Genomic DNA, 14,091 nt, shown 5'->3' on the forward strand with positions numbered 1-14,091 from the left:
GATCATATTTTTGGGTTAGTGCTGTGAAAGATGTTAATTCATTGTTTTAGAATACATATTCGAGGTGGATTATACCTTGTAGTTTCCATTCATGAAAATTTAAGATTTATTTTGTCTGGGTTGTGCCAAATTGAAGTGAGTCGGTTTGAAGATGAAGTGATCCCTGCAAATATATTGACTTTCCACCAAGCTGTCAGGGTTCTTGAAGCAGTTGTGGTTTTTACTGACCGAGTGAGGAAAGGTAAATCGTTACTGAAATGTCATTGTATTTTGTTGGTTTTATTGGTTTTGTTGATAATTGGCGAATAGCCATTTAACAGCATATTAAAGGTGGTTTGCCAGATAGTAATGGCCTCCCAGGTCTTTGCTATTTTTGTAGTGTAGCCAGTATAATTCTGTTTTTTCCCCTAGAAGGAGTTATTGCTTATGGAATCTGGAGTATTGCACCAGTTGGATGTTGGTTGGACCGGGGTCATGGGGAATATGTAGTTAGGGTTCAGGGTTAGGGGGGTTAGGGTTAGTATAATTTTTGGTATAATCATCTTACCTGCTGCTATTCTGCCAATTAGAGAAATGGGTAGGTGGTTCCAATGGTTCAGATCGTCTTCAATGGTTTTGAGAAGGGGAATGAAGTTAAGTCTGACAGATTGGGGTCAAACCTCTAAGTGAATAGGTTACGGCAGCAGAAGACTTGAATCTAAATAAGTCTAATAAATACCCAATAAAGTGCACAATGAGTGTTGATAGGGTTAGGGTTAGGGTTGATAGGGTTAGTGATTATTGATTCTGTCCTATTGGCTAGAGCTTTACAGAGCCAACAGAGGAAACGGTATTGTGCGGTGGAATGGTTGTAGTTTTTTATTTCAGTTGTGAATTTGATAAATAATGGCACTATTAATTGAATTGCCAATTCAGCATGGTAGCCATCTGATCCATAACTGACCATAACTTTTGATCTGAGCAGTCCTATGAAAATCAGTTTATAATCTGAATATAGACAGAGTAAATATTCCTTCATGGCTTCCCCTGCTTTAATGACAAAGATATGAAGTTCCAAATTTGACAAAACGCCAATTTCAACTCAAGTGACTTTGCGGGTACCACCTCCCTTTTACAACAACAAATCCAATGAGGTTAATGTTTTGGATGTTCTTTATTGACTGAATGATTGATCACGTGAATGCATGCACGCACATGGACAGCTCCCGTAGTCCTGTGGGCAGCTCCCGTAGACGTGTGGGCAGCTCCCACAGGCCTGTAGGGGCTCATGGAAGCTGTAGGCCTATGGACAGCTCCTGTAGTCCTGTGGACAGCTCCCGTAGTCCTGTGGGCAGCTCCCGTAGACGTGTGGGCAGCTCCCACAGGCCTGTAGGGGCTCATGGAAGCTGTAGGCCTATGGACAGCTCCTGTAGCTTGGGGGTGTTGGGCTCTGGCGCCCGGCCCCGCTTGCGAACCCGAGGGGAGAGAGGGGACAGGGCGAGAGCAGCCAGGGCACGGGGGAGCGGGGAGGAGAGGCTCGGGAGAGACCAGCCAGGTTTGGGCTGGCACACATAGCGCTGGTACAGCTCCTCAAACTGCTCATCCACCTGGGAGCGTGAGGCCGGGAACGCCCGGAATGCCGGGAATCCCGAGAAGGACCGCCGGCGCAGACACTGCTCACTGCAGGGGGGCGGAGACTGACTGGGGCCCCTCTCCCACTGGGAGGGGCTAGCGACAGGGAGAGGCGGCCTCTGGGGCAAGGGGGCGGGGCATGAGGGAGATAGGCCGGTCGAGGAGACAGGCGGTTCTGTGGGGAGGATCTGGAGGGGAGGAGCAGGGGAGCAGGGAGGGGGTGGGGGCTGGGGAAGGCACAGCGGGAGGAGGGTGGGTCACTGCTCACTGTGAAGGTGCGAGACAGGAGAGAGAGCTCCTCCGGGGAGCTGCCACTGTCCGTCACCACGGGACCTGGCCCCGCCCCTCCTGCCTGAAGGCCCCGCCTCCACGGCTTGTGAGCTGGTTTGGGGGCGTGACTGGGGGGCCAGCCCCGTCTGCCATATCTGCGCAGCACAGCATTGGCTGCCTCCGTCACTGCCTGCCTGCGCCAGGCCCCGCCCACCCTGCAGAGCATGCTGGGATACAGGTCCAGGAGGCTGCCCCGGCTGCTCAGCGTGCGCTCCAGCTCCTCGTCCTGCTGCTCCGGCTGCACTGCCCCCTGCAGGCTGGAGGACTGCACTGCACTCCCGTCTGGGCCAGACTCCCCTAACATAGCAATCACGGACACCCATCACACACAGCCCAGTATGAGCAAAAGTATGAGCAAAAGTATGAGCGCCCACACAAACACACACACTCACACTCACACACGCGCACACACACGCATACGCACATACACGCCAGAGATACCGCTGTAAGCAGTGAGCTGATTGAAGCTCTTACAGGACACAGTCTCTGATTCCACAGAAAAACCGAAGTGCCGTCGCTGCAGGTCTGCGAGTCATCCAGCTGCAGCAAATAAATAGGAAAATAAGCACAGGAAATGAGTTTAGATTACAGACCACTCCACTCTACCCACACACCCTGCTACACCCTCTACACACACACACACACCACTCCACCCCTCTAAATGTACTATCCAAACATAGTCATTTAATGCAAGTGCTACAACATCAAATGAGAACCTTACTTGAATATCTCCACTGATGTCACATCCTACAAATATTAAAGAAACAAAAAGGACATTCTAATCAACAAAACTATAACCGTACAAATGTTCAAAATATCTTTTGTTTACTATGTTCATTATAACTCCACCAGTTAATATTTGACAGAACAATTCCACACCTCTGGCTGGAATTCCTGAGGAATCTGCAATGGTCTAGAAGAGAAAGAGAGGATGGGCATTATGGCACAACACCTTTCTAGGGCCTGAGATCAACCTCTGCTCACCTTCTGAGATGGACCCAGAAGAGCACCCACCATACCTTCAGTGACCTCATCTGTCTTTCAACCTCTTCTCCATTCCAAGGTCGGATGCCTGAAATAGCACCATAATTAAAGCTACAGGGCTACCGATCAACGAGTGGAGACCGTCAGTGTAGACTGACCATTCAGGTGTTCGTATTCTCCGGGATCACACCATGCCAATCAAGAGCCTTTCAATCGCGCAACGCTCATTCAATCTAACGTTATGCTTCTCACTCGCTCTATTGTACAGACAGTTGAGAAACACTAGAATACTATGCCATGGTAATCGCTAATCTCCTGACCGTATACTATAAAGTAGAGTAACTCTATACTATGATAATTGCTAGCACTATTCTATAGATACATAACAACATGGAGTTGAGACATTACTGATATTAAACCGAAATAGCAGCGGGATGTGACAGTTCTTAAGCTTGTGAATAGTATGTCAATCCCTAGCACTATTTCACCAACAGTAAAGTTGCTCTAGAATACCATGCTAATGGATATCTCTAATCCAGTGAAGCTTCAACTACAAAAAAATAATAATCACGGTACCTTCTTCCGTACGGCAAGTCATGGACTGCAAACACACTAACACTCCCGAGCCATCAACTCTGGAATACTGATGGTGTAGAAAGACACACAGGGAAAGAGACACATATAAAGTACTACCGACAGCGTTGTTTCAAAACGTTGAACGAATGTGAATCGAATTAAAAGCAGAAGGGAGCTAGTCTAAATTTACCCCACACACGCAAGCTAGTTAGCTACGTTAGGAAATCTGAAACGCCCAAACTCACCTTTTCAAAAATCCGCTCTAACGTATTCCTGAAAAAATCGTCGTTTTCTTTCATATGCCTTTTGATATAATTATCCATCCTTTATTCTTCGTGTGTGGCCGCGATATGAAAACTTTTCATCACACGTTTGCACGTTGGCTAGCAAACGATTTCAAACTATTTCCACAGAAAACATTCTAAGATGATTGGATGTGAAGTTGCGACGTAACGAACTGTCCTACGAGTCGTCATCTACATGCGACAGTAAACATAAGCATGTATGAGTGAATGAGTGAGTTTAGTGGTAGCTATGATCTAATAATGCGAGTTATACAGTTCAGTGGTTGAATTGAAATCATCATTATCTTATTTTGTTGTTTTATGGTGGGAGGCAACCAGCGAAAAGGTGCATTACTGCTACCTACTACGTTGGAGTGTGGACCAGAGTTATCTATCCCCTTAACCCAGAGGTGTCCAATCTTATCCTAAAAGAGCCGGCGTGGGTGAAGGTTTTTGTTTTAACCCAGCAGTAGCCCACCTGATTATACTAATGAACTAATCGTGGTCTTTAATCAAGACCTTGATGAGTAGAATCGGCTGTCTTAGTCCTGTGCTAAAACAACAACCTGCACACACACCAGCCCTTTCTGGATAAGATTGGACACCCCTGCCTTAACCAAACATACACACATTTCACTGAACACTAAATCAGCCCAGTTTCTTTCAAATAATGAAATAGACTCCCTAACCCAAATACATTGATTAGATTCAGTTCTTCCACTCCAGGCATCCTGATTTCCCTCTTTTAATGTGTGTCGTTCTCGAGAGTACTTTTGGAAGTGAAAAATGACATGCTCCACTGATTCCTCTATTTGACAGTGCTCATATAATCATGACGGATTTTTATTTATTAAGAGCCGGTGTAGCTAAAGCATCCAGTTTCATCATCGCTCTGTGAGCTGGTATCCACAGTTTCATTATCACTCTGTGAGCTGGTATCCACAGTTTCATTGCCCTTTATCACTCTGTGAGCTGGTATCCACAGTTTCATTATCACTCTGTGAGCTGGTATCCACAGTTTCATTATCACTCTGTGAGCTGGTATCCACAGTTTCATTATCACTCTGTGAGCTGGTATCCACAGTTTCATTATCACTCTGTGAGCTGGTATCCACAGTTTCATTATCACTCTGTGAGCTGGTATCCACAGTTTCATTATCGCTCTGTGAGCTGGTATCCACAGTTTCATTATCACTCTGTGAGCTGGTATCCACAGTTTCATTGCCCTTTATCACTCTGTGAGCTGGTATCCACAGTTTCATTGCCCTTTATCACTCTGTGAGCTGGTATCCACAGTTTCATTGCCCTTTATCAGTCTGTGAGCTGGTATCCACAGAAATGTTATCAAAATATTCATATTTTTAAAGTTTCATATCTCATTAACTAAACTACTATACATACTGTGATGTACATGACTGCAATGCCATTGATGCAGAACACAAATATGTGCAAAGAACAGCCTTTTTAATCCACCATAATGCTAGCACAGGCATGTTACGCTATATTTATACATACATTTAAATATAGCGTAACATGCCTGTATCTGGTGTTGTTAAATATAACATATACAGTTGTGTTCAAATAAATAGCAGTGTGTTAAAAAAAGTGAATAAAGTGCAAATAGGTTTTAATAGCTCTTAGTTCGATATTTCAAATGTAGTGGAAACATTACACATTCAATTCCAAATGAAAGCATTAACACATTTTATCAAGTCTGCGTTATTCATTTACAGGAAGCAAAGAAAAGGAAATATTAATTTGTTCAAACAAATGGCAGTCGACATTTTTCTCTTCAAACTCAAACACTTACTGTATAAACAGAATTTTTTTTTCAAGATTTAACTTCACTTTAAATTACTGAACTAATATTTAGTTGCACAACCATTTTTTTTTTTATACAACTGCTGCGCATCTGCGTTGCATCGAGTCAACCAACTTCTGGCACCTAGAAACAGGTATTTCAGCCCAGGATGAACAAAGTACATTCCACAGTTCTTGTGAATTTTTGGGTTTGCTTCAGAAACTGCATTTTTAATGTCACCCCACAAGTTTTCAATGGGGTTGAAGTCGGAGGATTGAGCTGGTCACTCCATTACCTCAACCCTTTTTGTCTGGAACCAAGATGTTGCGCGCTTACTCGTGTTTGGGGTCGTTGTCTTGTTAAAACATCCATTTCAGGGGCATTTCCTCTTCGGCATATGGCAACATAATCTCATCAAGTATTTTGATGTATTCAAACTGATCCATGATCCCTGGTATACGATACCAAGACCGTAGTACCTACCTTTTCAAGCTATACCTTAGTCCTCCCTCCTGATTTCCCCCGCCCCCCTTTCTGATATCCCTGTCCCTCTGGTCTCTGCTCTCTTTTCTTCCACTTGTTTCCGGTTTTTGTTGCCATTTTAAAGCATTTGAGGTCATTTTTGCTGAGCATCCTATAATTTGCTGCACTTCTTTATAGGTTTTCCCCTCTCCAATCAAGTTTTTAATCAAATGACGTTGTTCCTCCAAACAATGTTTGGAATGGCCCATTTTACTTAGCAATTCAGAAGGAAATATATTTATAACAATGTGTGAAACATTTGCTTCCCTTCTTCTTAATAAAGGACAATTATTGACACCTGTTTTTCACAGAATGAATGAATTCTCTAATTAAACTCCACACTGCTATTATTTTGAATACGCCCCTTTCAATGAAAGAGTCAATTACTCAGAACAAGCAGCATGCATGTCATGACAGTTGGGTCTGATCACAGCCAGACTTGTCGGAATCATTTCAGAAGTGCAAGGGTCAAATGTGTTTCTTCCAAGAGGATTGCTGCCAATTTAAATTGATTCAAATACAACACATTTAAACAACTTTTGATTTGACACACTGGAGACTGTTGGTGACTTCCAACCAACACAAACCATGTTATTTCTTTGTACAGATTCTCATACAGAGATGGTAATCAATGGCAGGTGTTCATTTCTAGTCTGCTGTAGAAACATTTACATCCAGCAGAGGGAGCCACATCCTCCACCTAGACACAGCTCCAGCCATGGTTAAATGACAACAAAACTCACACACAAACCCAACAAAACATATCAGCTATATAAAAAAATCAGCCTTTATTATTTTCATATGTTGAATGATATAATGGATTTTCTATAGACAGCAACGTGCAGTGTACACCTTTGTTCAAATAGAAAAACTCTTTCCGTTTTGATTAGCATAGCATAAATCGTAAATTTTTCTCAAAATCAAAGAGATTTTACTGCAGCCTTCAAAGGCCACTACATACCACATTTGCATATATAAAACCCCCAATGTATGACGCACTTATACACAAACAGAGAGGTATGCACACACAGACAGACAGACACATACCATCTTGTACCACTCAAAGAAACCACAGGGGAGGCTAAACTGACATGTAACCAGGAAGCAGACATATCTATAACCATCCATCTTTAAATTTCTGTTCACCTGTATGGATGTGGACATATCGATAACCATCCATCTTTAAATCTCTGTTCACCTGTATGGATGTGGACATATTGATAACCATCCATCTTTAAATCTCTGTTCACCTGTATGAATGTGGTGAAAGCAAAACAGGTGTCAGGTGTGGTTATGGCACATGCAACCCTCAGCTGAGGCCTTTTCTAAGATGGGCAGTTTGGCAAATACAAGTAGAGCACTGACCCTGTAAGGCAGAAATTTACTGCTCCCTGCTGCCTAATGCGACATGCTTGTGTGTGTCGGTGTGTGTGTGTGTGTGTGTGTGTGTAAGTGTGCATTTCATATTGCTGTTGACTGTGTCCTTTCACCCAGACACAGTGGAGTGCATTTTGATTAAATCTGGCCACTCAGTCTTGTGCATTACCACACATCTGACTGCAGGTGCCAGCACATAACACAAACTGAAAAAAATGAAAAAAGAAGATGGGATAACACAACATTAGTGGTGCCTGCCTTACAACCCTCTGCCTTACAGCCCCCTGCCTTTCCCCCCCAAACAAATATAAAGGCAATATCAAACGTAAATTTCCACGTACATTAAAATACATTAAAAGCATAAAATAAAATCTGAATCTGAATCACCGGCGCCAAGATCCAGCACCGCCTAGATCCAGCACCGCCTAGATCCAGCACCGCCTAGATCCAGCACCGCCTAGATCCAGCACCGCCTAGATCCAGCACCGCCTAGATCCAGCACCGCCTAGATCCAGCACCGCCTAGATCCAGCACCGCCTAGATCCAGCACCGCCGAGTCTGATCACCCATCACCCTCTGGGGCTGAAATACGACTCCCATGTACAACACCTTTTATTACTGTAAAGATTTTAAACGGTGGCATGGCCTGAATGGAACAGCAGGAGATAACAGAAAAATAACGAATAAAGGTTCTGCCATCGCTTCTTCAGCTGGACCAGGAAGCTGTACAGTCTTTAGCTAGATAAAAACTACACCCCTCACAAACAGGTCTGCTGCAGGACAGGTTAACTTTCGGAGCTGGAACCCAGCTGATACAGCCGGTGTGTTCTGTCCTCTCTCATCTGGAACATTCTAGCAGGTACTCTCTGAATTTCAAAAGTTGTTGTGATTGATCTCTCCTTCTTCTAACTTGTCTTCTGTGGAGTCCTTGTGCTGGATTGGCTCTGCAGAACTGAAATACATACACACCTGTCCCCTGTCATCTACTGAAATACATACACACCTGTCCCCTTTCATCTACTGAAATACATACACACCTGTCCCCTGTCATCTACTGAAATACATACACACCTGTCCCGTCATCTACTGAAATACATACACACCTGTCCCCTGTCATCTACTGAAATACATACACACCTGCCCCGTCACCTACTGAAATACATACACACCTGCCCCCTGTCATCTACTGAAATACATACACACCTGTCCCTGTCATCTACTGAAATACATACACACCTGTCCCCTGTCATCTACTGAAATACATACACACCTGTCCCCTGTCATCTACTGAAATACATGCACACCTGTCCCCTGTCATCTACTGAAATACATGCACACCTGTCCCCTGTCATCTACTGAAATACATACACACCTGCCCCGTCACCTACTGAAATACATAAACACCTGCCCCGTCACCTACTGAAAAACATACACACCTGTCCCGTCATCTACTGAAATACATACACACCTGTCCCTTGTCATCTACTGAAATACATACACACCTGCCCCCTGTCATCTACTGAAATACATACACACCTGTCCCCTGTCACCTACTGAAATACATACACACCTGTCCCCTGTCATCTACTGAAATACATACACACCTGTCCCGTCATCTACTGAAATACATACACATACACACTCCATATCCCCCTCTCCTCTCTTCCTCTCTCACTCTTATCTCTGCCTCCTTCCTCTATTCCCTTCTCCCTTCCTCTCTCTGTTCATCCATCCCCTTGCTCTCTTTTCCCCTCACTGTCTCCATGTCCCTCTCTCCCTTTCTCTCCCTGCAGTAATGTCACCTGGCCAGGCCCATACACGCTGATCCCAGGTGAGGCAGGTGACTGCTCTGATCCCAGGTGAGGCAGGTGACAGCTCTGATCCCAGGTGAGGCAGGTGACAGCTCTGATCCCAGGTGAGGCAGGGGACAGCTCTGATCCCAGGTGAGGCAGGTAACAGCTCTGATCCCAGGTGAGGCAGGTGACAGCTCTGATCCCAGGTGAGGCAGGTGACAGCTCTGATCCCAGGTGAGGCAGGGGACAGCTCTGATCCCAGGTGAGGCAGGTAACAGCTCTGATCCCAGGTGAGGCAGGGGACAGCTCTGATCCCAGGTGAGGCAGGGGACAGCTCTGATCCCAGGTGAGGCAGGGGAGGCAGCTCTGATCCCAGGTGAGGCAGGGGACGGTTCTGATCCCAGGGGAGGCAGCTCTGATCACTGTTGGGAAAGTGAGTCCCTGAGAGCAAAGAGCTCCAGCACAATGAAGGCCGGAGAATATTGTCATAAGCACTGCACTGACAGGACCATGCGGACCATCACAGAAGAGTATCCAGTGGCCTAAAGGACAGGCTGTAGGTCTGAGCCCAGTCTGTGTGTGAAGGCTCGCTCCACGGGGGAGATGTTCCGAGATATTGGGTGTTGTTGCCAAGAGCGTCTGCCAAAATGCCAATAATGTAATGGTGCGGGATCTCCTGGTTGAAGGCTGGTTTAGGCTGAAAGGCTGTGCTGGATCAGGATGCTGGTGACAGAGGCTTTATGACAGAGCCCATCTGAGCGGTTATAGGAGGGCAGACAGAGCCCAGCCCTCAGACTGAGACAGGAAGTGGAGGGCAGACAGAGCCCAGCCCTCAGACTGAGACAGGAAGTGGAGGGCAGACAGAGCCCAGCCCTCAGACTCGGGACAGGAAGTGGAGGTTGAGGCAGGCCGGGATGTGCAGGCTCTCCAGGCTGAGGGCGGAGGGGGTGTAGGGGAACAGCACGGGGAACGTGTGCTTAGTGTCTGCCAGGAGCTGTGTCCCATCATTGCGGTCATGCAGCCGGCTCTGAGAGGGGGAGGGGGGGGGGGGGGGGGGGGGGGGATTGAGAGAGGCACATTAAAGGGAGCCCCAGCTGGATTCAGGTGCACATATTCACACAGTATGGTCAGACATATTCACCTGGATGCTCCTGATGAAGGACACGGTGACTCGTTCCTCAAACTCATTCAGCGGGGTGTACAGGTTGAGGATTTTCACAATCTGCAAGAGGAAGTGTCAGAGTGAGCAGCAGTGATAGGGTTTAGGGAGTAGGGATGAGGGATTGTGGGTTAGAGAGTAGGGATTAGGGGTTAGGGTTTAGGGAGTAGAATTTAGGGGTTAGGGAGTAGGGATTGGGGTTTGGGTTTAGGGAGTAGGGTTTAGGGGTTAGGCAGCAGGGATGAGGGATTGTGAGTTAGGGAGTAGGGATTGTGGGTTAGGGGTTAGGGAGTAGGGATTAGGAGTAGGGAGTAGGGATGAGGGATTGTGGGTTAGGGTTTAGGGAGTAGGGTTTAGGGGTTAGGCAGTAGGGATGAGGGATTGTGAGTTAGGGAGTAGGGATTGTGGGTTAGGGAGTAGGGATTAGGGTTTAAGGAGTAGGGGGTAGGGTTTTAGGGAGTAGGGATGAGGGATTGTGGTTTAGGGAGTAGGGATTCTGGTTAGGGAGTAGGGAGTAGGGAGTAGGGATTGTGGGTTAGGGTTTAGGGAGTAGGGATTCTGGTTTAGGGAGTAGGGGGTAGGGTTTAGGGAGTAGGGAGTAGGGATGAGGGATTGTGGGTTAGGGGTTCGGGAGAAGGGCTTAGGGGTTACCTGTGGAGTGGTGAGAGCAGTGCAGAGGGAGCAAATGGAATCGGCATCCTGGGAAGTCTTCTTCTTCAACTGCAGGAGCTGAGCAGCCTGGATGAGGGGCTCCATGGTGAGCACTGCGCCACACTGCTGCAGGTTCTTCCCCCGAAGCCACTCCTCCATCTGACTGATATTATACCTGTACAGGAGCGGACATGTCACTCTCGCTCACTCACTCACTCACTCGCTCCCTCACTCACTCGCTCGCTCACTCACTCGCTCACTCACTCGCTGACATGTCTCACTCGCTGACATGGCTCACTCACTCACTCACTCACTCACTCACTCACTCACTCACTCACTCACTCACTCACTCACTGACATGTCTCGCTCACTCACTCACTCACTCACTCGCTCACTCGCTCACTCGCTGACATGTCTCGCTCACTCACTCACTCACTCACTCACTCACTCACTCACTCACTCACTCACTCACTCACTCACTCACTCACTCACTCACTCACTCACTCACTCACTCACTCACTCACTCACTCACTCACTCGCTGACATGTCTCACTCGCTGACATGGCTCACTCACTCACTCACTCACTCACTCACTCACTCACTCACTCACTCACTCACTCACTCACTCACTCACTCACTCACTCACTCACTCACTCACTCACTCACTCACTCTCTCTCTCTCTCTCTCTCTCACTCTCTCTCTCTCTCTCACTCGCTCACTCGCTGACATGTCTCGCTCACTCGCTCACTCGCTCACTCACTCACTCACTCACTCTCTCTCTCACTCTCTCTCACTCTCTCACTCTCTCACTCTCTCACTCTCTCACTCTCTCACTCTCTCTCTCTCTCTCACCTCACTCTCTCACTCTCTCTCACTCGCTCACTCGCTGACATGTCTCGCTCACTCTCTCACTCTCTCACTCTCTCACTCTCTCACTCTCTCACTCTCTCACTCTCTCACTCTCTCACTCTCTCACTCACTCACTCACTCGCAATGGCAGGTTTGATTGGCGGGTGTAAAATGGCTGGTTTGATTGGCGGGTGTAAAATGGCAGGTTTGATTGGCGGGTGTAAAATGGCTGGTTTGATTGGCGGGTGTAAAATGGCTGGTTTGATTGGCGGGTGTAAAATGGCTGGTTTGATTGGCGGGCGTACCGGAGCTGCATGCCTGTACTCCAGGAGCACACGTCCTTGCGCAGCAGCAGGTTGTTGAGCGTCACGGCGTTGATGCAGTAGAAGAGCTGCCGCACGGCCTGCTGGGAGATCTCAGGGTCCAGCCCGTGGGCCCCCATGGTGCTGGAGAACTGGCCCAGCTGGCGGATCAGCGCCTCCAGCGTGTACCCCACCGGACCCCCGCTCTCGCAGTTTATACTGGAGGACCGGTTCCGGTAGCCCATGGGCTTCACACCCGCAAGGCTTGGGATGCTCTCGCTCTCCAACATAGCCGACACTGGCGGGAGCAACAGCAACATCAGCACGTCTCAGGGACTAAGCTATGCAGGGGACATTCATTAGGGTTGGAATCAGACCTCTACTCGACCCAATTTGGAATGTCCAATTATCTGTAACTCGCAAACTACTTATTTTCACACCAAGCTTCAGCCAAGCTTGCGTAGAGTGGAGTCAGAGGAAGACAGTTCATATGCAGCTTTGTCATGCAGTCCGCAGGCACCCGTTAGACGAACAGGGGTCGCTAGAGAGCGGTAAAACGCAGACCCCTACCTGACTGAACCCTCCCATACCCTGGGCAACCATGTCTCCTACACTGCATCCCCAATGGAGCTACAGGCCAGAGTCAGCATGGGCACAGTCCTGATTCGGCCCACGCTATTAGGGCTCATCTATGCACCACCCAGCAGCCCATTCTAATTTCACTATTCCACACTTTCAAATGAAAAGCATGTTATTATATCAGAGCCACTCAGCTGCATCACTTTAGTACATGGCCAACTATAGCAAAAATGAATCAAATGGCATAAATGAATGAATTCTTATGAAACTGAAACTGAAATAAATATTTATGAGATGTATTCAGCTAATGGAAAGTAGGGTTTGTTAGTTGTAAAATGAGTGATAGAGGGAGGACAGGGATCTCACCAATCATGGGCTGTAATATTGCCTCTGCCACCCGGATTAGCTGCTGGTAGATCTGGATGGACAGGTCGCTCAGGACCTGCCGGTACTCTGCCAGGTCAAAGTTCTTCAAGCAGTGCTCATTCTGCTTGGTCGTGTTCTGGGTCATAAACGCCTGAAAGACCGGTCAGTTCAGTGACAGCCTGAGACGCTGGAACAGCTTGCCATAATGACCGTCCCTCAGTGAAAACAGGAAACCTTAAGCATGGCTACCTCACCTCACTGCACAGGAAATATTTCTAGCAGCACTACAGATGCTTTGTTACCATTTCCCCAAAACAATGACAGTGCCATGGCTGTATCTCTCACCTCATCCCCACTGTACTGCTTCAGACAGTGCAGGAGTCTGCTGGTGTTGGCCAGCCAGAAGGATGTCATCTCAAAGTCATTGTTGTGTTTCTGCAGAAAGAGGAGAGCATGCCCCACACACATTACAGCAGCACAGATACACTCAGCAAACTGTCCGTTAACATGGTGCCTGTTAGCATGCCACCTGTCAGACATTGGTCTTTATCATGTTGACTGTTAGAACGTCTGTTGATATGCTGCTAGCACGCATCCTCTAGCATGCTATCCATTAGCACACTGTTAATATGCTGTCTGTTAGCAAGCTGTCCTCTAGCATGCTATCCATTAGCACACTGTTAATATGCTGTCTGTAAGCAAGCTGTCCTCTAGCATGCTATCCATTAGCACACTGTTAATATGCTGTCTGTTAGCAAGCTGTCCTCTAGCATGCTATCCATTAGCACACTGTTAATATGCTGTCTGTTAGCAAGCTGTCCTCTAGCCCACTGACAGGCCTCGCCAACAATAGGTGGATGAATAAATGACCCATCAAATTTCCACATGCCACAAAAAAGGAAAATG

The 14,091-nt window shown here is 47.1% G+C and overlaps 2 protein-coding genes across 3 annotated transcripts; both read right to left on the reverse strand.

Annotated features, from left to right (window-relative positions):
- Positions 1-832: 832 nt before the first annotated feature.
- On the reverse strand, positions 833-3,859 carry LOC133120007 (serine/arginine repetitive matrix protein 1-like). The gene is made up of 7 exons (XM_061230127.1): positions 3,747-3,859; positions 3,502-3,568; positions 2,961-3,013; positions 2,821-2,854; positions 2,663-2,688; positions 2,370-2,481; positions 833-2,238 (listed from the first exon to the last, which is right to left on the reverse strand). The coding sequence occupies exons 1-7, from the start codon at positions 3,822-3,824 to the stop codon at positions 1,394-1,396; spliced, it is 1,215 nt and encodes a 404-aa protein (XP_061086111.1). The 5' UTR covers positions 3,825-3,859; the 3' UTR covers positions 833-1,393.
- Positions 3,860-6,877: 3,018 nt separating this feature from the next.
- LOC133120006 (unconventional myosin-Vb-like) lies at positions 6,878-13,622 on the reverse strand. 2 transcript variants are annotated; one of them, XR_009707010.1, is made up of 7 exons: positions 13,531-13,622; positions 13,186-13,336; positions 12,244-12,538; positions 11,089-11,263; positions 10,420-10,500; positions 8,722-10,305; positions 6,878-8,688 (listed from the first exon to the last, which is right to left on the reverse strand). XR_009707010.1 is itself a non-coding variant. In XM_061230126.1 (6 exons), the coding sequence occupies exons 1-6, from the start codon at positions 13,597-13,599 to the stop codon at positions 10,153-10,155; spliced, it is 924 nt and encodes a 307-aa protein (XP_061086110.1). In that variant the 5' UTR covers positions 13,600-13,622; the 3' UTR covers positions 6,878-10,152. The 2 variants fall into 2 exon arrangements, 1 of the variants encoding a protein (XP_061086110.1); XM_061230126.1 differs by having other exon boundaries at positions 6,878-10,305.
- Between the last annotated feature and the right edge of the window lie 469 nt (positions 13,623-14,091).

Source organism: Conger conger, unplaced genomic scaffold (genome assembly GCF_963514075.1).
Source record: "Conger conger unplaced genomic scaffold, fConCon1.1 SCAFFOLD_134, whole genome shotgun sequence".
Classification (NCBI taxonomy): domain Eukaryota; kingdom Metazoa; phylum Chordata; class Actinopteri; order Anguilliformes; family Congridae; genus Conger; species Conger conger.